The sequence below is a fragment of the Daldinia childiae genome (assembly GCF_008694065.1).
Source record: "Daldinia childiae strain JS-1345 chromosome Unknown Scaffold3, whole genome shotgun sequence".
Taxonomy (NCBI): domain Eukaryota; kingdom Fungi; phylum Ascomycota; class Sordariomycetes; order Xylariales; family Hypoxylaceae; genus Daldinia; species Daldinia childiae.
Genome location: NW_022984644.1, coordinates 1929125 through 1951037, shown reverse-complemented (window position 1 = coordinate 1951037; position 21913 = coordinate 1929125). Strand labels below are relative to the sequence as shown.

Sequence of the window (21913 nt, the reverse complement as noted above, 5' to 3'; positions counted from 1 at the left end):
TGTGTAGTGGCCGACAGAGCTAAGAAGATAATATCGTCGTAAAGATTGTTTAGTGGGAATAGGACAGGTAGTGGAGCTACTAGATAATAGATTGGCTGGCTAGATCTACCTTGAAATGGACTTCTGACACTATCCTTATCTCCGTTAGAGGAACGAGGAGGGCGTGCCAGAACTCCATCACGGTCATGTAAACGTATCGATAAAGATAAACACATCAGCGAATGTAGAGAAAAAGAGACAGCTTAAGATAGAAACGTCAGGCGCACCATCTCTAATTAACCTAATATCTGTATCTCAACCTGGAAGACACCGAATCTTCACGATTAGGACCTAAGCAACCTCCGTGACGAAGTTCAAAGATGATCCTACAAGCGCTCAACTAGGTATACAAACTACCATCTATAATCAAATCCGTCTTATAAAGAATACACCAATCGTCACCTAAGCGATGGAATTCCTTTTAGATCTTGAAGTTGAGTCTGTCACCCATTATCTTCACGATCTCTAAGAGATGTAATATCTCAAAGTGTCAACTACCTTTAAGTTAAGTCGATTCTAGGGTATATCCAATTAAAAGGGGTTATGGAAATATAATAGCAAGTGTCTTCAAAGGAAGGTCCCCTATTAATGAAACCAATCGGACATCTTATGACTTTACTTGATTCAACTTATAGTAATCTAGCACGTTGGGACATAGTCGCTACCCTTTATCACTTGGAACCTTCTACAGCACGCCCTTTTCTAGGAAGTATCTATCTAAGTGAGTAAATATATCATTCAAGTAACCAATGAGTAAAATACCGAATAACGCACATTGATATTTTAAGTTTATGTTTCTAGCCCCTGGATATGTAAACTTCAGTTGAAGGTCTTTATGATAACTTGTGTAAATGCCAATCTCCATCGACACATTACTGTTACCCCAATAGAGAATATGAGTTTCATAAAAGGAATCTATGTGGTTGTCTCACTTTGCTGAGACGGTAGTAGACTTATAGTAAGATAGATATTGTGGCTTAGCTCATTAAATGTTACTTATGCCTGTTAGGCTATTAGAACTATGAGGTCTAAAAGTAACCTCCAAGAGATACCATTTATGTGCGCCAAGGAATCGCCAATGTTATTTCTAGTTATAAGAAACGGCATTCAAGCATGAAACATATGTTCAATTAAGTACTTTTTCTATACTCGTATACCTTTGATTACGGCACAGTCAATTTTAGGAGAGAGTGTGTTACTAAGAAGGATTAATTGTATTAGACAAACAAGAGCAGGCTATTCTCAACGGTTCCATAAAGGGATTAATCGCTGTTAGCGATGTTTACGATGGCATGACTGTTTCAGCAAACCAGATGCTCAACCCCTATCCGCGACATATCATGGGTGGGCAATGGTCCGGTTACTCTACATGCATCGCTATTGCTAGATCAAGATAATATATAGCATGCAAGTTCCTATCTAATATCTTTTATCGTGTATATACGTAGACTAGAGACTCTAGATATCAGTAGACAGGAATTAAGAGCTTTCTAGGTATTCAATATCACTCCTAACGAGTAGTTTATGAACTACCGTAGACATCGACTCTGTATGCTATTCTAAACCCGAAAGATACTCGGTAGTTCTTGATTCCCCGGCAGGTATAGCTTCGGTCACACTAGGACTAATCATTACGCCCACCCGTTCATCCTTGCATAGAAAGGTGGTTAATATAAATACGGTTAGCTTGACCTTATGTCTCACGAGTTGAAAGGGGGTTATTGACAGCATGATACCAATGCCAACGTGTAGACCCACTAGCCTTTAGGAAAATAATAGAGCTCTAGATCGAGGGTTAGGTTTATTTTTTGCGCACAATAAATAATGTATCATTTGGCTCTAAACAGAGGACGTCCCGGTAGTGGCCAAGTAGCCAATCACGGCCCGGTAGGATAGTTTCATAAGTATAGCTGCACTCTATGTGGGAGAGAAGGCAATAAACTAGGAACTAAGGAATTAGGTGCTGACGGAGGATGTGTTCATGTTTCCTGGTCATGCATGTGCTGCTGTAATTCCCTGAATGCCATGTCTTTTTACCCAAGGAACCACACTACCCCGAGTGCATAGACGAGTAGATGATATTTACGGTATAGACGCGAGTGTACTTCCCTCTCATATAGAACCTGCAAGGCATTATACTGAAAACAATACACCAGCCAAGGTATAGACTATTAGGTTACATATCTGTAACAAAATTATGAGCGACACTATCTCTAGTTTGGGGGTATCAGAAAGCAACACGCTGGAAAGGATTTGCACAACATACGAATTCAAATGCAGCTACAGTCTCATGGTATTGGAAGCCTAGAAGACAATGAAATAATCTGGTCAATGTTGTAGCTTCTCCTGAACTTCGGGCATGTCGAAGAGGGCTACCTCGCCACTACCAAAATTAGCGACGCCAAAAGAGATGCAGTGCTATCACGTACCCTTTTAGAAAAGCAGTTAAGTCTACGACATGATCACGTAGAGTTTAAACATATCATACTATAACTAAATCTGATATTGTCTTTCGTGATATTGCTAACCATCACAGGATAGAAAGTCAACCGTACCTCTACCACTATCCGGATATTCATCAATAGGGGTTTGAATATAGACGTAATCTTTCTAAAGCATCTTCCGAATTATTTCTATATAATATGCGATATTTCCTTCCGTCTAAGGGCGTGCCTATATTATTAAGGGGTCTGAATAACATGATTCGCCAGGTTGTCAGGCACAACTTATCGTTGGGCCTAAAGTTAAACAACGCAACCCAGTTAGCTGTGTCCAGGTGGCCCTCCATCATACCTAGACAACCATTGGATAAATAACTGTGTACCTACTGTATGCGGGACTGTGGGAATATATTCAAGGGAGGACGTGTACGGCGATCATCGTGCGGGCCGGAAAAGGGGCCGTCACCACCCTGACTTTTACCCAACCTTAGGATAGCCACGGAATAAAGATAATTAGCTAATATAAAATTACTCGTCATATATTATGAATAGCATAATGAGCTAAGAGATGTCGTGAATAGGAATAGTGCCGGAAACTACAGGCCTGAAAACTTCGTGTTCCGAGCCCTCTCGTCCTGGCCACGACGTTGTTCTATCTTGTTACATTAGTGAGTTATGCACTGTAACTAAACATCTCTTGTCTATAAAGGCCTTTTTATTATACTGTGCTAATGACGAGTTACGTATTCGAGAACTGGTCTTCCCTAAGCCCGTAAACCCAGGAAGCTTTCGTACGACCAGTGTAACACAAAACAACGACTACACTCCTTAACTTCAGATGGACTTTAGCATAATAGTATACTATCAAAGTGTAAGATAGAAAGAGCTTGCGGAGCTAAAGATTTTCCATGTGGATGCAGGCTTGCATCAACGGGTGGCACTTATTACTGTAGCGTAACGCGGGACTACGGGGTCGGATGCGTTTACCAACTAACTCAGATGTCATGTCTATAGCTGATACTAGGAGGTTCAACAAGAGAAAGGTCTCAACGAAAGCTGAGTTTATTAGAACAATACTTTCATTGGGCCAGCGCTTTGAAAGACAACGAGATGGCATTAGGGCCGATGAGTACCGTCGAAAGATGTAGCTGGAGATACCCACACGTTCCCCCTTTTCGCCTCGAACTCGCAGACTGGAGCCACTTCTTTGCGTTACTAGCGAGGTTGATGATGGTGATACGTAAACAATCTCTCAAGAAGATGTCATGTTAGGAGGGCATAGAGACCACGCTAAGATCAACCCGTGTTGCGTGGCAGCTCGGTTTAACCTCATCGCGAGTGAAGCTGACTAGCTCATTACGACGGAACTCTCAACAGACATTACCAAGATCCCTAGATGGTCGTGGCGATAATAGATCTCGACGGAGCTGAGATCCCGGGGCTCCATGTATGCGAAGGTTAGATAGTTCGCCCCATCAGCTAGATTGCCATGTCATTAACATAGGGGCACACTTCATCAGATACTAACCTGAGGCCTAGGTAGTACACAAGAAGTCAAGTTGTTGTAACTTCTCCGGGGTCCCGGGGGAATCCCGGAGATGATATTCGGATTATGATGATTACCTGTTCAAGCCCCCTATCCTATCACTACGAAGATCCAGCTCTGACGGAGTCTTGGCGGTTGATAGATGCCAATAGTGTTGGTACTATGGAGGAATACACTTTCGAGTCGGCTAGACGACGATAACACCGCGTATTCATCAATATCAAACAACTAGCTTTCATCAACTTAGTGTTTGCCCCTGATATAACGGAAGAGGGGCAGTCCTATCAAGTTAGTTCTTGTCCAAGATCTCCCTTACGCCTTAGTAATCTCTGCTTTAGGAAAGCCGATAGCTTCACTCTAGGGCACTAGTATTCAAAGGATCATCATGGGTTGTGATTAATGGACATATTTTAGCTTCCGGGTTGGAGCGTGATCAAGAATACTCGGCGATAATCACGGTATCACACACAAACATGATGAAAGAGGCTCCGGAGAAGATACCCTCTTTGGGTTGTGAGATCTCGGGGATAGTGGTACTAAGGACTGTGGCGTATCAACGTTCGCAATAGACCGAGCTACCTTTTAGGATGTTGTACAGTTGCGGCTGAACAGCCATGTCCAATAATCTGAAGTTTCTCTCAGACGAAGTCGGAATATTTCCGAGCCATGCTATGCTCATCATTGCAGATTATGTCAAACACAACGAGTATCTACTACTTATTGACTTACTCATTTACCACGTCGTGGCTATTACCACTGTTACTATCTCGAAATAAGAAGGTGTACCTAGATAGACTATTCATATAAAAGCGGAAATCAGAACACCCAAGTCCTTTAATAAACTAAACCTTCGAAATGTGATATGGCTATGTAGTAGCAACACGGCCGGCACGAGATTTAGCGCCAAGCTTTAAAATGATCTACAGAAGAATCTCCTTGAAATTACAAGTGACGACATGAAATAAGACCGAAGTTCTTAGATAGATGATATTAATGTTGGTGATGGGCATGTGACGAGACTGGTGCAAGCTTGAATACCCCCCCGACCCTTTATGCGGCCTAGACCCTAGACCCTAGGCGCCAGGTACGCGAGACAGAGGGTAAGCATGAGCGTGGAGATGGTGTGGGAGGGTGAAGGTCGAATTGGAGGGCGAATACTCGACTCCGAATTCTCATTCGCCAGCGTGCCCCAGAATGTGTCTCATGAGCTCATTGCAGATTTGGGAAATTGGCGGAGCTTGCTTCGTCGTGGCGATTCGAGAAGCTCTCGTTCCCTGCAACTGGTTGGCTATCAAACTGCAGCTATCAAAATAAACGACCGGGAAGATTGGATAGGGACGATGAGGCTGAAAATAGTTAAGCCATGTTTTTCTTCTTCTCTTCTATCTACATAGTAGAGAAGCATGACTAGAACCTATTCGGAGATTTTGTCATATCTATCTCCATATCGTTCGATACTTACCTATCTAATGTATGTCCTGTAAGTATACATACACATGGGGCAATCAATAACTCAAGATATATATGCTTAAATAAATTAATTGCCTCGGCGGGACGTCAGCAGCCTTTGGTTACAGCGACGCTTGGAAGATACGATACGATTCGATTTGAGAATAAGACCCTGACGGAATGTACTATGTAATTCGCGCTATTGGGCTCCAACGGACCCATTCGCTGAAGACGACGATGTGCATGAATATACTAGGTTAGATAGATATGTTGAAGCTTTATTTTGACAGACTTAAGATAATAGACTTAAGCTCCAATGTCGCCCAAAGAGGAATGTGTACACTAAAAGATGCGGATCAACCCGTATGTTTTGGGCGTTCGTCTTCTAGTAGTGAACCGATATCGCATGTAACAAGCATTTTGTTCAATGCGAATGGACGAATTTAGGTCTTCTGTACTGCAAGACCCCTCATAACGAACATATTGATACTACATCTAGGTTCGTACCGAGCCTAACAACGGGGTTTGAATTGATATGTGGTTATTGGTCTGGTTGATCTCTGCAACCAAATCCCTTTACTTACCATCCAAACAATTCCCTCCCCACCAGCAATGGTAGCTATCTAGGTATGCAGGTATGTAAGCTCTTCTTCCCCCACTCTGACATCTTAGCTTTGAGTCGCTGCGTAAAAATGGTCCACTGAAGTGCTTCAAAAAGAGGAAATCAAAGACAGTTCTGGACCAGTCACAAAATTCATACGGGGTAGAATTTCCAACCACTCACGATGCGAATTGAGCGTAAATCAAGTTCTCGAACCCTGGCTTGTAACGCCTCCCCTGTAAGAATTGTAGTTTACCGCCTCGTTCCAATCAACTTAGTCCTTCTTTTTTATCTCTAGTGACGACAACATCGATCCTAACGGAAGAAAAATCAACCTTTCTAGGATCTCGGTCTAAAGCAAGTTACTACAATGTCTCATTACACCGACTTTTCTATACTGAATATACCTCGGTGCTTAGAGGGGTCGGCGCGCAAACGGACTTTTGATGCTTGAGCGAGAAGGGGAATAGGCTCCGCCCGCCACTATTCTCTCTCACCGTCAGAATGATGCATCCACTTGATGAGGACATGTTGTGTGGTAGCCAGTTTCACAGTATCTCCGTTCGTGTGGCATAATTCCACACTGTGATTGCTGACATGCAGATAAAGTGCGCATAGTGTTGGAGCCGCCTGGCCTAAGATCCCTTCGTACTGCTTCCGAACAGAGCTAGACGGCCCCAACTTCTCCGTGACGTGTAAAGCTAGGTAGGAGTTTGAAAGTCGTAGATAAACAAGAACGTTGTCGGTTTCTTGGTTTTTTCTTGTTGCTATACTACATCCTCAGAGAAATGGATATGCGCATCGCGTGGGTACGTGGACGCTGAATGGAGGAGTGACCTATTATTAGACTTATAGCGCTCGAGCTCGAGCTCCGGTGGTCTTAGGGCGTCGTCCGTGAGCCAAGTTTCTTCTTCGTCTTACGGCTGGATTGCAACGTACTATGTAGCGTACAGTATAATATAGGCCGGGATGCTTAGCATAAATAACAACTGTCGCCACACGCCACAATGATCATCTGCCATGCTGGCGTCGATCTGGGGATAGACGCGGAAATCCTCGACGTAAGGGTCATCATTATGGCGCCGAGTTCGAATTGTAGATAAAATGGTAGAAGTGACCAAAGTAACTAATTGCTAGTGACGATGTTTACCTGGTTACCGAGCTCCGTATAATGAAAGGAGAGAGGATATTTTATCACCAGGACCTGGGTCAGTTTGGTCTGCCGCCTGGAGTGTCCACTGACCGGCATCTATCCTTGGTTCTTGGTAAAGCCGAAAGTTACCCATGATTAAGCCAAACCCCGCTGAATCTCACCATTTGCAGGAATAGTGTAACTCGTAAGGCAGGTAAAGTAATGAGGTAAACTAGTATGTGTGTAATGTACCTTTGCTAAGCTCTTCTAGGTGCCGCTATATGAGAAGAAGTAGTATTCATGTACGAAGTACCGTACACGAGAGATGCACTGCAATGTGCAGTGTCAGAGTGTGCAGTTGTAAAGTTCTGCATGGGGACTTAGAAAGAAAGGACTTGGAAAGATGGGCCTATCCCTGTCAAGCATGATTCTCCTGTACTATGTAAATTGACATAAGCCGCTGACACGTCAAGCGGAGTACGTAAGGATAAGTCTCGAAGAGAGGGGGGCTGGGGGGTTTTTTTTTGGAGAGAGAACAATTAGGTACAATAATACATACAATACATTAGAGACCTAGCCACCGGTTCCGACGCTTACAAGAAAGCATTTGTCACCGCATCCAGGTCTAAGGTTGTCTTTTTATTTTCTATTTTTTATTTTACTACACTACGTATGTAGCGTATGTAGTAGTGTAGTACCGATGAGAAAAAAGTCCCGTTGGTTAGGTATGTACCGTATGCCGTAATTATATGATGCATTAAGATCATATGAGGAAATATTAGAACCTTGCAATCACGACGCGACTTATACATATTACAGATGTGATGAAAGGAAAATAAGTCGCATTTGGCAATGTAATAATAATAAAACGTTGCAAAAAGCTAAAACCAGCAAAGGAAGCGAGCAACCAAAAAAATCACCCTCAGCCCCAGGCGCCACAGAAATATTCAGCGGTAACAGGGCTGTTCTTGCAATCACAGTGTGTCTATCCCTACGTTGGCACAATAGCGGGGCAATTAAATGATCCACACCGATCCACATCGATCCATAACGGCCCACAATGCAGATTTTAACAAGGCAGCTGATTAGTCACAAATGCAGCCCCATTAAAACGTCGGGGTCCTCTGGGCTCGCTTTCCCTCACTTTTTACTTGCCTCTGTCCATTTCTCACCAATCAATCCCCTCTTGGTCCACCACTTGTTAAAAAATTCATCGAATCAATTGGCCTTCCTTCCACGCTCTGTCTTTTTTCATCCAAACAGCTCCCAGAAAGTCTGTTTCTAAAACATCGAATCAAATTGAGCCTTTTCCGGTGCCCTGGTTTATAACTCTATACTGATCCCGTCCAACATTTATCCGCTCCGCATTATCTGGGCTGACAGGTTCCGCACTCAATCCTATCTGTCCAGTCACATTCTTCTGGTCACCTGAAAGATCCAGCATCCAGGTACAAAGACAAGCACAAACTGGAGCATATAGAACACAAAAAAAAAATACAGCCAACCAGGAGCGACGCGCTACACTTCGCTATATATCAACTTTGTCTGCAACTATCTGCGACTATCTGCGACTATCTGCATAGCCGCCTGCCGACTCTGATACTCCTATTGTAGGCAGTGCTGTCAGATTGACGCGCCGAGAGACTCTTATGCGCGCGACCGCAAGAGTCTACTGATACTTTTCACTCTAACCGGCCAGCCCTCGTGTGTGTACACAAAGCCCGTCGTGTTGTATACGACTTACATACAACTAACTTACACCACGGCCAGAGCAAAGTGTCGCAAGACATCCTTAAGGTACGGCGCGTATTGTTTCCTCCGGTTACTATTTTTTCCCTCCTTTGTCCTCATAAGCATGAGACAAATTCCCGTATCCCTTTGCGGTCTCTTATTCTTTTCTTAAAAAGTCTAAGCCAATATCGAACGGGATATGTCCAAGAAACGATTCTAGCCAGTAAGCGCTTCAGCGCAAAAAGGCGACAAGAAACCCACTCGGATCCAGCAAATCATCGAGCTCTTCAATGCCTGCTATATAACTAACCCCTTCGCGAATAGATACAGAGGCCTATCACTGTCAACAAAACTAACTTCATTATTGCCATTGGCTCTACCTACTCATCAGGTGATTGATGCTATCTGCGGATAACAATTGTCAAAATTTCCTCGGCTCAATCAGATTACAATTACTGTCCTCGTAGCTCTCGCTTCTGAAAGCTTCCTCGGACGCGGGGAGATCTTGAGGCGCGATATTAATTATTCGCCCTTTTCCCCTTGGTATGTTCCCCCTACCTACCTACCTATCTACCTTACCTTACCTACCTTACATCATACACTGTCTTCCACACCGGCTCGTGTTAGCTAGCTTCTTCCTACACAAACAACTCCGAGCCACCACAATCCTGGTATTATAGCTACACCCAGCTATTTTTGATCATATATTACGTTGTCGCAAGCTTACCCCAGAATGGTACATCGTTCCCTCGGATGCACCTGTTCATTAATGTTCTTGTTCATTATTCCCTCTTAAGCATAACAGCAATTGTCGCTCCAGTCCAATTCATATAATTGCTACTCATTCATTTTCTTTCTCTTGAATTGGTCTACTAACATCTTTTTGCGACATAGGCGCGACTGGTCCCGTCAGTCCGGCACCCTGCGTAGGTTAAACCCAAGTACTCGGGAACCTGCCAAAAAAAGGTATGTACAATATTCATGTATTTCGCACACTTACGCCGCCTGTCCCTTTATCCCCCATCTGCCCGCCTGCAACGATACATCCACACACCATTCTCACCGCAACCACACCCATCCCGTCTCTTTCCTACTGAGGGAAGGCTTGACGATCGGATATACCCTCTTCGAGTTGCAAACTTTCCCACCCAAGGCACCAACCATTCATTCTTGCGTAACTCATCTCGGTCCTTTCCTTTTCCTTCCTTGTCCCTTTTCTCTCGCACACCTTTTTCTGTCCTTGGTGTGGCTAGCAATCCACTACCTCTTCCTAAAAGAGCTACATATATGTACGTTGCATGTGTTCGAGAAACGCATATGCTTCTTGGCCAATTGCCCATGATGCAGCCTTGAAATTTACAACAACATCGCATAGAGCTTGGATGACCTAGCTCCTATGGCGTAAGACGGGCTCTCCTCGCAAGCTCTGGCAATCGGGCAGCCTTTGCCTTGCGCCACTTGCTGGGCAATGCGAGTTGGATCTCCTGTCGCTCTGTGTGAGCTGGTCGACAGGGTGGGGCCCAGTCTATGCATATTCCGTCATGCATGCCAGCGCATCAAGTGGTGGCCCAGCGCGAAAAAAGAACGATTTCTCACCCCCTCCACCCCCCCTCCCATCATCCGAGCTTTCCTTATACTTAACAAGGCGAATCTAATGTCTAATATCTTTGGTTGGATAGATCTCCACAACCAAACGGTCGTTACGAATAGGCCTTGAGAACAACCTTGAGCTGTTTAGCTAGGCTACCCGCTCCCGCAGAACCATTATCATAGGCTCATTGAATTGGATAGCCTCACAGCGGCTCACGTATCCCCCGGATTCTCACGTGGTTGTCGAGTTTCCGTCTTTGTTAGGATCTGGAGCACTGATCCCACCCCGCGAGATACATTCGCTTTGCATATGCCCTGGTGCGACCATCTGCGTGCACCTACCACATCATTCATTGCCAGCTCATCCGCGCATATCCAATAGATTGGATGCACATCCAGCCTACTTCGCGGCTACCTAAGAGATCAAGGGCTATCCCAACGCGTATGCCCAACTGTAGCCAACCTTACAGCCTTTTATCTCAAGGACATCAGGCAACCCAAGCCGAGCTTTGAGCACGGTCTCAATTTTCATCATCTCAGCAAAGAGCCTGTACCGCTAGTATCTTCTAAGTGGCCAACGAATTTTTATTATTAGACCTACCCGCTCGTCTCTGATTCGCATCGCAAGAGGCATCGACGTTTGGGTATTGCAAAATCCCTGCCGCCCCGCGCGTTACCTGTCCCCGATAATGATGGACTACGCGCAATACCAGCAACCACCACAGTCGGCGCATTCTGGTTACACAAATTCTGGTCCTGGGAACAACATCACGTCCCCAACGAGTCACAGCATACATCAACACGGCGTTCAGACTTCGCCAATCCTACCATCGCAGCACCAAACCTCGACACCGGGACAAGGACACAACATGTACCAAACTCAGTACGGCGTGCCCCAGCAGGGGATGCACTACGGAGTACCCCAGATCCAGGCGGCTGCCATGGCCGCGACCGCTGCCGCTGCCGGTGGAACGGGCTATTCATCATACATGCCATCGGATCCTAGCCTTCCTCAAAATTCGCCGAGGATGACGTCCGGAGGGAAGAAAGACTCGCGCGACCCTCGATCACCCCAGCAGCTGAATAATGTGAATCAACTGCCCGGACGACGCCTAAGCCAGGTTACCAGCCCTGGTGTCCCGAGCGCGCCAATGATGAATCATACTGGCGGCCGTTCCGCCGTCGCACCTCCCCCAATGCCGCCGACACAATCCATGCCCCCGCCTCAATCGCCCGAGATAGCTGCAGGTGCGGAAGAATCCCCGTTATATGTCAACGCGAAGCAATTCCACCGCATCCTCAAGAGGAGAGTCGCCCGGCAACGCTTAGAAGAAGCATTGCGTCTGACGAGTAAAGGGAGGAAACCTTACCTTCACGAGTCTCGGCATAATCATGCGATGCGAAGACCTCGAGGTCCCGGTGGGCGATTCTTAACCGCGGAAGAGGTAGCCGAGATTGAGAAGAATAGGTCCACAGGCGAGGATAAGGATGGCGGCGTGGGCGAGACGGTGCCTGTCAAAACCGGTTCTAAGAGGAAGTCCGACTCCAATTCCACGGCGCCAAATAAGAAAGCTAAGACGCAACCGGTGACGCCTGATGACGATGAAGACGATGACGCCGAAGATGATAGCTGAAAGAAGCTGCAAGCCACACGACACTTTGTTTTGTGAGCCGTTACGACGTTACGAGAAGCTCGATTCTTACTACTTATACCTTTCCATATCCGGTTTCGGGCGATGGGAGCATAGTAGGGGAGTCATTTTGCTGGGACAGTGTGTTGAATGGGACTGGTTTTCAGTGGCCGGTCGGCGCGAGCTGCTCTGCGACTCGCAGGTCTCGAAAGTTGACGAGTGGAACATGAATGGGGCGTCAGGACACTCGTTCTCGAATTTCCTAAACCATTTCTTCGTCGCCCACGCGATAATGTTTCATTCCTTTTATTTTTTTATCGAAATATCTTTTTTAAATGCGATTGCATATTTGGCACATTCGGTGGGAAGGATACGGTCTAGGGAAGCCTGAACGGGAGGAAGATTGCATGGAATGAAATGAGACGAACGGATGGATACCCCCTTTATTCGCCAGCTCTGGTTGCCGTTGATTTTATTTTTCCCTTCATCTTCCTCTCTCAGTTCCCCTTTTTATTTAGTTCGTGTCTACTATTTTAGGGCGGAGTGTATTTTTGCTCGGACACGCACATATGTGGTCAGGCTACCAAAGATGCGTAAGGCGAAGGGGTGGCGTTGATTTCAAGAGACAACTCTGCAGAGGGGAAAAAAAAGAAACAGAAAGCAAGAAATGATGGTCAACCCTGCCAAGATTGGAAGAAAAAAAAAAGGAATCTCGCTGGAACCTGGACCCCCACGCAGGGATGACGGGATGGACATAGATTTTCCAATGGTAATCCGTCGCCGGATGACAGGGACAGAGATATAAGGAATACGAAGTATAACTTACACTTCCATACGCTCATGTGTGTTACATTGTTATGCGTAATAATGCCTTTTTACGAGTTTGATTTGTCTATTTTCATATGTTTTCATGTAGTGCATGGTGATTTATTTGATTTGTAGACGAAATCAACTTTTTTGTAAGGAATTACTACATGTAAAAAAAAAGGACTACGATGGTTTTCAATAATAATTTTGGTCACGTGACATAAAAGGTAGGATACTACTCCACTTTTATTTATACGTCTTTGAAGTGGGACTTTGAAGTCCAGTTGTTCTAGCAAATCAAACACATCGGGCATCGCATTTACATCAAACTACGGTGCGGCATTCGGATTTTCAGACCTTCATCCAGCCCTAGAGGATATAGTAAATTGTTAAGATGTTATTCTTTAGGTAAGTTTCTAAATTACAACATTTTTTTATCTTGATCCCGCAGTTTAGAAAGCAAGTTTCCCCGACCGAAGATATCCCGTTTTCCCCATGAAGTTGGGTGTGATGTAGGGGCGGTGTCAAAATTCCAGAGTTGCTATTCTACTATGTAGTTGCGCTAGGGGCTATGTAGCTGGTCTTGTTAACGGGTTCTGTTTTGTGCTTGGGAGTAAGCGTTGCTTTGCTTTCCCGTGCTTCGTCACGTGAATTATTCGCGAATCGGGAGAGAGGGTGGAAGAGAGATAGAAGGGAATAGGGAAACGTGTAAAGGGGGAAAAAAAAAAACCGCAGGAGGGATGAAGGGCTAACTTGAGCATGGGATAGTTTCTTCAAGACGCTCATTGACCACGAGGTGACGGTCGAGCTCAAGAACGATATCCAGATCCGAGGCACGCTGAAGAGCGTCGATCAGTACCTCAATATTAAGTTGGATGATATACAAGTTGTCGAGGAGATCAAGTATCCGCATCTGGTAAGTTCAATCCGATCTATGTCCTTATATTCTCTTCTCTCCCCTCTCTAGCATATATATTGCTATCCGGGACGTGGCAGATCTATAACCCACAGCTACCCAGCCCTCCTACTAAACCCCTAGGTGTATATTGACTTCACCTTTACTAACAGTGTACACAGAGCTCTGTTAAAAATGTCTTCATCCGAGGCTCAGTCGTTCGCTACGTCCATCTCCCCGCCGCAGCCGTAGACGTGCCGCTTTTGGAGGACGCAACGAGAAGAGGTTCGTACTTCAGCCCTCAGCTCTCATTCCATCCCAGTTCCATTCCTTCCATTGCCATGCTCAAGAGTCAGGCTTGCTTGACTTTCCCCTCTTCTATGAATTAACGGGTAAAAAAAACAAGACCATACGGCTAACAACCGCCACAGAAGCCGCGCAGCAAGCCGGTAAGGGGAAATGAGCAGATGATGTCCAGGGGATCCAGGACACAGCAGGTCCAGTCAGAAAAATGACGGTAATACGGGTCAATTAGTTAGCAAGAATACCGCCGTCGATATTAGTTGGCGAGACCGAAGGCATACCATATTATTTACACACATGGCATAAGAGATAGGGGTGTGAAAGAAGGATGGATCACTCGCGTTGGTTCTTCTGCTTATGAAAAGGGGGAAAACGAACCTAAGTAGGCCGTTGGAAGACCTGGAAAGAAATAATTAGTGTCGTTATGATAACCACGAATAGGGATGGGTATGAGTTCATATAGATAGATGACTGTTGTAGTTTTCTAATTCTGACCCATGATCCCGATTTATTGCCTTGAACTGCTCAAGTGTGACGATATTCAGACACCGACTACCTTACCTTAGATATCCTTTCAGCGGCAAAAAGTTCCAAATGCATATACCGCATAACTTGGACAAATCCCATCTAGTCAGGATAGGTAATTGCATTCATTCTCTAGTTCGGGTTCGCCCCTATATACACCAAACTACAAAGCACTGCTCAATAACCAAGAATCATTATAGTCACATAATACCCTGAAGCGCGAACCAATACTTCACACTACCTACCTATCCATATATCATCTGCCAACCCCCAACTCCAACCCCCTACCACCAAACACCACCGCCCTTCCCATCTCTTCCATCCCAAAGCTCAACCCCCTCCTTCCCGCCCTCACCCTCATCCTCCTCCTCCTCCTCCAAAACCCTAACAACCCCTCCCCTCCTCCTCTCCCCAAGCCACCTATCAATCCACCCCTTCATCCGCCTCCGCCCCATCTCGCTCCCCACATTCACAGTCGGCACGACCTTGTCCACGCGCAGCGCCATCAGAAACAGCGCCAGCTCGCGGAAACTGCTGTGTTCCGAGTACGGCACGCCGAAGCACATAGCCTCGCGGGTGCTCCCGCGCTGGGCCGCGAGATCCGCCAGCTTGAAGCGCGGACGCCAGGCCGGGCCGTGGAGGAGCGTGGTGGTAGGCACGCTGGTGGGGGAAGCGGTGGCGGTGGTTGTGTTTTTCGTAGCGCCCGCGGGCCGGTAGTTCCAGCCGCTGGGACGAAACCCGACGATGCGCGAGAAGTGCGGCTTGTACCCGTCGAGGTACTCCTGCAGCGTCTCGGCGCGGATCTCCGTCAGCATCTGCATGTGCACCTGCGCCTCGAGCGGGTTGCTCGTCATGAGCGCCGCGAGCTCCGGGTCGCCGAGCTGCGAGCAGATTTTGATCTTGGCTGGCGATGCGAAGATCTTGGTTCCTAGCGTCTGTGCGATGGCCTTGCATATGCGCTCTTTGCCGATGGAGTAGGTGCCGCATATGACGAGGAGACGGTTCTTTTGAGAGTTGCTTTCTGTTTTGGTGGCGGACGACGAACTCTTTTCTTCCTTCTTGAAAAATTTGCTTACTTTGCCTTTCCCTGGCTTTAACGTATCTAAAATTTCAGCCGTATCACTGTTCTCGTCAGATATCAACCTGCAGAATTCGGCACAGGTCGAAATAACATCGTCTTGTGGGGGGAAGGAGTAGCGAGGGTTGAGATATGTTGTATCTAGGTAGCAAACATCAATCTTTTGTTGTTTGACTTTGCCAGAGACGGCATCGACAATATTAGGCCTCAGTAGTGAATGGCGGACATGTGCTGGACAAGACCGAAAGTCGCCGCAGTGTAGAATCCGTTGCTTTCTCGGATTAGGTCCTTTCCCGATTATCTTTTCGAAGAGAAACAACGAACTACCCGGACAATGGTTGGCTGGTATCATGGTGACTGTTACCCCTTCTGTTCCCGGAACCTCAATTGTCTCGTCGAACTCTAGCTCTACTACCCACTTCGCCGCTGTCCGAAGCTGGTTCTTCACAAGACTGCCCGTGACCTTACTGCAGTATATAGGTCCATGAGACCAATTAGCTGTCAGGCCAATGTAGTGATCGCTATGAAAGTGACTAAGAAAGTAGGCATTGCAGCCTTTCACAGCGCCATATCGAAAGGCATCAACACAGATAGAAAATCCAGGCATGATCTTATAGAAAGGACATGTTCGCTTGTATGCAGGTTTGCCTCGGGAGGCGTGCTCCGCAGCTGCGGCCGAAGCCCATGCCGCATCTTCGGCGTGTCCCGACATCAGCTTGCTGAAGGCCGACGTAGGTTTATTTGCCGCGCTTCCGACACTGATCGGGTTGGCTTGACCGGGTCGCGGTACGGCAGCTTTGGCAAACCGCTTGCTAATCTGAGGTCCATCTACCGTTTCCGAAGGCGTCTGATCTTCTAGTTTCGGTTTCGGAAGAGGTATCGGGTTACCATCTAGACAAGCATTTACGTGAACTGTTGCTTGATCAGGAGTAATACCAGCTAGATTCGCATTACACAACGGACAGCATTCTACGATGCCTTCTGGCTCCTGAAATTCGCCTACAACACCATCGGAAGTATAGTTTCCTGCCTCCTCAGCTTCGAGTCGCGCCTGTTCTTCCATATAACGCCTTTCCCGGAATTCTTCGCCGTCAGCATACTCCTCCTCAACGTCATCAAATAACCCTTCTACATCCTCAAGGTCTTTAAATTCGTCATATACAGACTCTCCTTGATTAAGGGGTGGAATGTCGGGGGCTTCCGGACAACTCTCGTCCACCGGTAGATTCGGTACCGGGGCCGTGTCTAATTCGGCTTTTTCGTTTTTTATTTCGGGCGAGGCAACAATTGCCTTAATATCTGTAGTATCTCGTAATGGAGAGGACTCTATATCATCTTCTTCGCTATCGGAATCGATTAAAAATGGAACCTTCCTTCGAGATCGCTTTGTAACCGTCTGTTCTAACACCGTTGACTTCGTTTGATCTGATTCTTCGCTCCGTGTACTCTCCGAGTTTTGCGGTAGACTCTCGTTTCCATCATGGCTCAGTTTTCTTCTTTTAGGAGATCTCGCCTCCTTTTCAGCGTCCTGAGATATGCCTTCATCTCCAAATAGATCCTCGTCGACCTTCGGTGTCGGCGGCGCAACGTTGGGGGTAGAAGCGGATGTATTCGTAGGACCGGCGCAGAAAAGCTGTTCCTCTACTTCGACTTTTTGGAAGAAATTAAGTATGTTTCCATTTGCCGGTGGCTTCTTCTTCCCAATGGGCGTCTTCCCACCCTTGCCGTTCGCTGCAGAGCCGAAGTTTAGCTTCGACTGCTTTCGAGGGGTCATTGACTTTGTAGAGGCGGACATGGCGAGAAAGAATTTAGTGGAGAATCTGCGCAATTGAACATATCACGAATTCTTCTACGGTAATAATGTCGCAAGTTCGAAATGTGAAAACTTCATGGTCAATTTGTTAGTTAGGTAAATAGACGAGGTTGTATATTTCTTTGGGGAATGATTATAGGTACTAAAGGTGCTAAAGGTGCTAAAAGAAATGTTGCCCCTCGGTCGGTTTACGGTACTTACGAGTAATGACACCCACTTTTGACGCGACCGAAGAGACTCATTTACGCGCTGTCACTTGACAATTCCACTTACTGGGGTATGGACCTAATACATAGTAACCTACGAGAATAATTTAATCTCACTGCATCAAATAATACATTTAATAAAGAGAAGTATATAATGTAATTGGAATAGTTATCAAATCAATTATTTCGCCTCTAACGCCATGCTATCGATCATCTAGCCGTATCGAAAATCATACCTAGGCTCATTCAGCCCTCACTCTATGAGCATGTCATCACAATCCCACATTGGCCTAAAAAGGTGCCTACTCTAAACATATACATAACCAAAGTGCGTCCATTTAGCTCGACGAAGAAGCCTTGGGGGTCTTTTCGTTCAGAGTTTGCTCTTCTATCGTATCGCTAGGCGCGCTCTTCGAGTTGGAAGGTGACGACCTGTCTACCCCTTTTTCATGCTTTAGCGAGTTGACACTACTGGGGGCGTGGCCTTTAAAGTAGTTGTAGATCTCGTGAGTGTAGTCCTCGTCGTCTTCAACCGGGGCCGCAGACTCCGAATCGCTACCAGCTCTAGCAGCCTCTCTCTCTTCCCAGTCGGCACGCATGTCCCTAATCTTAGCCTTCATGTCCAGGTCGGGGTGATAGTTCTTTCCGACACCAGTCCATCTCTCCCAGAGCGAAAGGTGCTGAGGGTGGATGGCAATGCCGTGGTACTCGTTCTCGCGGCCATCAAGGATGTATTGCCACCGACGCTCCTGTTCCTTAAGATCAAGACCAGTCGTATCGGGGAGCCAAAGTAACGTAATGAGCATGCCAGCAAGACCAAACCAGGGAACGACGTAGAACTTAGTTCGGGTATCGATATAGTTGTATAGCACGGAAGCTAAGAGAGCACCGGCCTTTCCAATCATGGCCGAAAACCCGTGGGCGCTGGCTCGAATCTGAGTAGGGAAAACCTCTCCGGCGACGAGGAAGGTAACCGAGTTGGGTCCGAACTGGTTAAAGAAGGACGATAGGAAGTACATGGCCTGGAAAGCGTGAATCCCCGCGGGGCTGCTGTAGTAGTCGTAGTGAAACGCCGGAACCACGAACATGACGAAGCACATCAGGAAACCAACCTGGGTAAATGTTAGTGGCATATACAAAGACAGGGGGATGGTTAATAAGACTTACCTGTTGCATAGTTTTCCTGCCATACATTTTGTTGTCAATCAGCATGGAAGCAGCGTAATAGCCAGCAAGCGAAACGACAACATTGACCAAGTTCCATGTCCACGTAGTCATGATCGAATTGGGATTATCAGAGATAACTTTGATAAATTGACCTAAAACCATGTAAGCCTATGCGGTCGAAAAGTTAGGTTTGCGTGAGGACTTACTTTGGAAGAGCTTGTTGCCATAGAAGAACACGTCGTTACAAAACCACCCACCAGCAGTGGCTAGTAGACGTCCGCCAAAGTTACCGATTGTCAGCTTAAGAGATCGAACATCGTATCCCGTCACGTTTGACTTCTTCTTGGCCGCCTCTAACTGCTTGCTGGCGGACTTCATTTTCCAAGTACGGTAGTAGGCCAACCACAAAGTACCGATAGCTGGGAAAGCAAAGGACAAGCGGAATGCATACTGAGCGGCAGTTGCGGAGTAGGGAGCCTCACCGCTACCGCGGTTGAAAATCACCAATAGAACAATGAGTACAACTTGGTTGACAAACTGACCCCAGCCTTGCATCAAAAAGGCCATCGTAACTTTGCGACCACGGTGGAGACGATCATCTCTGGTTGATAATCTGCCGGCAGTAACAGCATTTTCCATAGACGATGTAGCCGTGATAGGATATTCACCACCAACTCCGATACCTAGCATCACACGTGTTAGTCCTCAGAATATCCAAAGGGCGCGCAAATTGCAGGTTCGAGATTTCTTACCGTAAACGAACAGGGACCATGCGTACATGATGACCCAACCTTGGAGTGTCGTACCCCAAGATCCAGTTAACATGAGAAGACCGAGCAGCATAACCAAGGCGTCTTGTATCAAACCCCATCTTCGACCAACCCAGTCGCCAATGATCTATAAAAAGAAGCTGTTAGTAACATTCCCCTATTTCAGTCCGTGAGGATTTGATGGAAAAGACAGATCTTACCCCGACAAAGACTTGGCCAACCATGATACCAATGATCTCGAGGTAGGTCACAGCGGCCACCCAGTTCTTGGTACACACAGTACCAGCCTTGCCCCAGCAGGTTCCCCAAACGCTCTCGAAGAGAGGCTCTAGATTTCCGATGGAGAAGAGAACGTAGCCTTCCAAGCCCAGTCCGGCACCGGGTAAAATGGCGTTCCGGAAGTACCAAGAGACTGGGCTAAGAGGATCTTCTTTGATCATAGCCCAGATGTTTTTGGCTTCTTCGGCGCTCTCAGCTCGGTCGACCTTGCTAACGAAAGACCAGCGCTTCCAGAAGGGTAAGTCGGCCCAGTAGACGCCATCAGTCGTATACGAGTCGTCAGGGTGCGTTAGATGAGAGAAAATTTGCCTCTCGTAATCGGTGGCGTAGCTAGCAGAGGCCCTTCGAGGGTAGTGCTGGTGCTCATCTCCCGTCTCGGGGCCGTGAGGCACGGGTATTTCTCCTATCGGGGGATCATGTTCGTGATGGCGGCGAAGCAAATTCGCCATGGCTTAACGGATAGAGATGCGGAGAAGAAAGGAGGAGGGGAGGGGAGGTGTCCCGAAGGTATTAGACACTCGGCAAAGTATATTCTATTAGGATTTTGTTATAAGGTTGACGTGAGGTTACGCCGTCTTGGCTTTAAAGGAATTGGTGAAAAAAAGGTTCTGTAATAACAGGCACGCGACTAGTAAAGCTTGTGTGGCGTTTCCCCAGATGTAAGTGTCAAGGTACGGGATAGTAACTTGAGCACGTATATAATAAGTGTAGTTACAAAAATGGAAGAATCAAAATTTATAACTTCTGGGGAGGGAGAAGAACGGCCAAGCCCACAGTTATATAAAATAGAAATAACGAGTTATTAAGCAAGAAAAATTGCTACGGAGTGACCGTGGCGAGCTACCTCATGAAGGGTTATGTTTCAATCGATTAGAGATGTTACGATTCGGTAGAGACTAATAGTACTAGGTCAGTGGATTTACATGGTAGAACTAGTTGTACTATGTAGATAGACTAGTAGGTGGATTAGGTGGATTAGATGGACTAGGTGGACTATGCGGACTAGGTACTAGGTAGTACTGGGGCACGATGGAGATGCTTGGCTTCTGACTGGTAAGTTGCAATCCCTCACAATCCCCCACAAAGCTGTATAGGGGACCGAACTTCTTTATGTACTATGCGGGTCTACCATCCTCTTGGCGATGGGGCTGCATCACCTGCGTCAGCGGCCGTCAAATACATCAGTACATGACTTAACTATGGGCACGCGAGCGACAAAAACAGGATATAGATGGGGAGAAGGAAGTTTCAAGAGCAATCCAATGTCGACCCGTAATAGGCCACACGTGTAATCACAGTATCGAAAGTGATTATTGAACGTAATCTTAAAGTGGCAGCTAGAAAACAATGATGGGATTTTCATTCGTTGACGTAAAAGGGAAGCGAGGTATGTACTCCTCGCAAAAGATGTTCTGGATACAGGAACTATCAAGTTTAGATGTTAGCTCGAGAAAGATATCTCTGGATCTTGAGGCGACGATAGATGAACCAATCAAAATCAAGAATTGGAACACGTTTCTTTCCTAGGCCAGATGATTCGGCAGAGGTCCCTGCGAGACGCTAAGGAAAGCGACATCCTCCCGACGGGGATAAGTACCAGCGCCTAGAAAAAAAGCTTGTTTGGTACATGAGTTGTGGACAGGGGTATATGCGGGCCGAAGTTTACTTTTGACGTTATGGACAAGGATGATCCAAGAGGGTGACGGTGACCGAAGCTGCGAAGGCGCTGGACCTGCCGAGGAAGATTCTGTAAGAGAAAAACAACTAGGTACACTAAGCCGAGCCCCCTCCGGTTCTACACTAGTTCCGACCTTATACGACCTAGGTAGTAAAAAAAAAAAAACCTAGTATCGAGAGGTGGTTGGTCAAAAATAGTTTTCTCATACGTTTTGTTAAGACTGAAGAGTTGT

The 21913-nt window shown here is 46.5% G+C and overlaps 4 protein-coding genes across 4 annotated transcripts; 2 read left to right on the top strand and 2 right to left on the bottom strand.

Annotated features, from left to right (window-relative positions):
- Positions 1-11218: 11218 nt before the first annotated feature.
- On the top strand, positions 11219-12163 carry GL218_03253 (Transcriptional activator HAP2; the record flags this gene model as incomplete). Its single annotated transcript, XM_033579804.1, has 1 exon — positions 11219-12163. One exon carries the CDS (start codon positions 11219-11221, stop codon positions 12161-12163), a length of 945 nt encoding a protein of 314 aa, XP_033437474.1.
- Positions 12164-13361: 1198 nt separating this feature from the next.
- GL218_03252 (U6 snRNA-associated Sm-like protein LSm2) lies at positions 13362-14325 on the top strand (the record flags this gene model as incomplete). The annotated part of the gene is made up of 4 exons (XM_033579803.1): positions 13362-13375; positions 13736-13883; positions 14045-14147; positions 14294-14325. The coding sequence occupies 4 exons, from the start codon at positions 13362-13364 to the stop codon at positions 14323-14325; spliced, it is 297 nt and encodes a 98-aa protein (XP_033437473.1).
- A 649-nt stretch (positions 14326-14974) lies between these two features.
- On the bottom strand, positions 14975-17563 carry GL218_03251 (DNA cross-link repair protein pso2/snm1; the record flags this gene model as incomplete). The annotated part of the gene is made up of 1 exon (XM_033579802.1): positions 14975-17563. One exon carries the CDS (start codon positions 17561-17563, stop codon positions 14975-14977), a length of 2589 nt encoding a protein of 862 aa, XP_033437472.1.
- A 562-nt stretch (positions 17564-18125) lies between these two features.
- Positions 18126-20452, bottom strand: GL218_03250 (Inorganic phosphate transporter 1-2; the record flags this gene model as incomplete). Its single annotated transcript, XM_033579801.1, has 5 exons — positions 18126-18899; positions 18955-19106; positions 19161-19637; positions 19707-19851; positions 19925-20452. 5 exons carry the CDS (start codon positions 20450-20452, stop codon positions 18126-18128), a joined length of 2076 nt encoding a protein of 691 aa, XP_033437471.1.
- Between the last annotated feature and the right edge of the window lie 1461 nt (positions 20453-21913).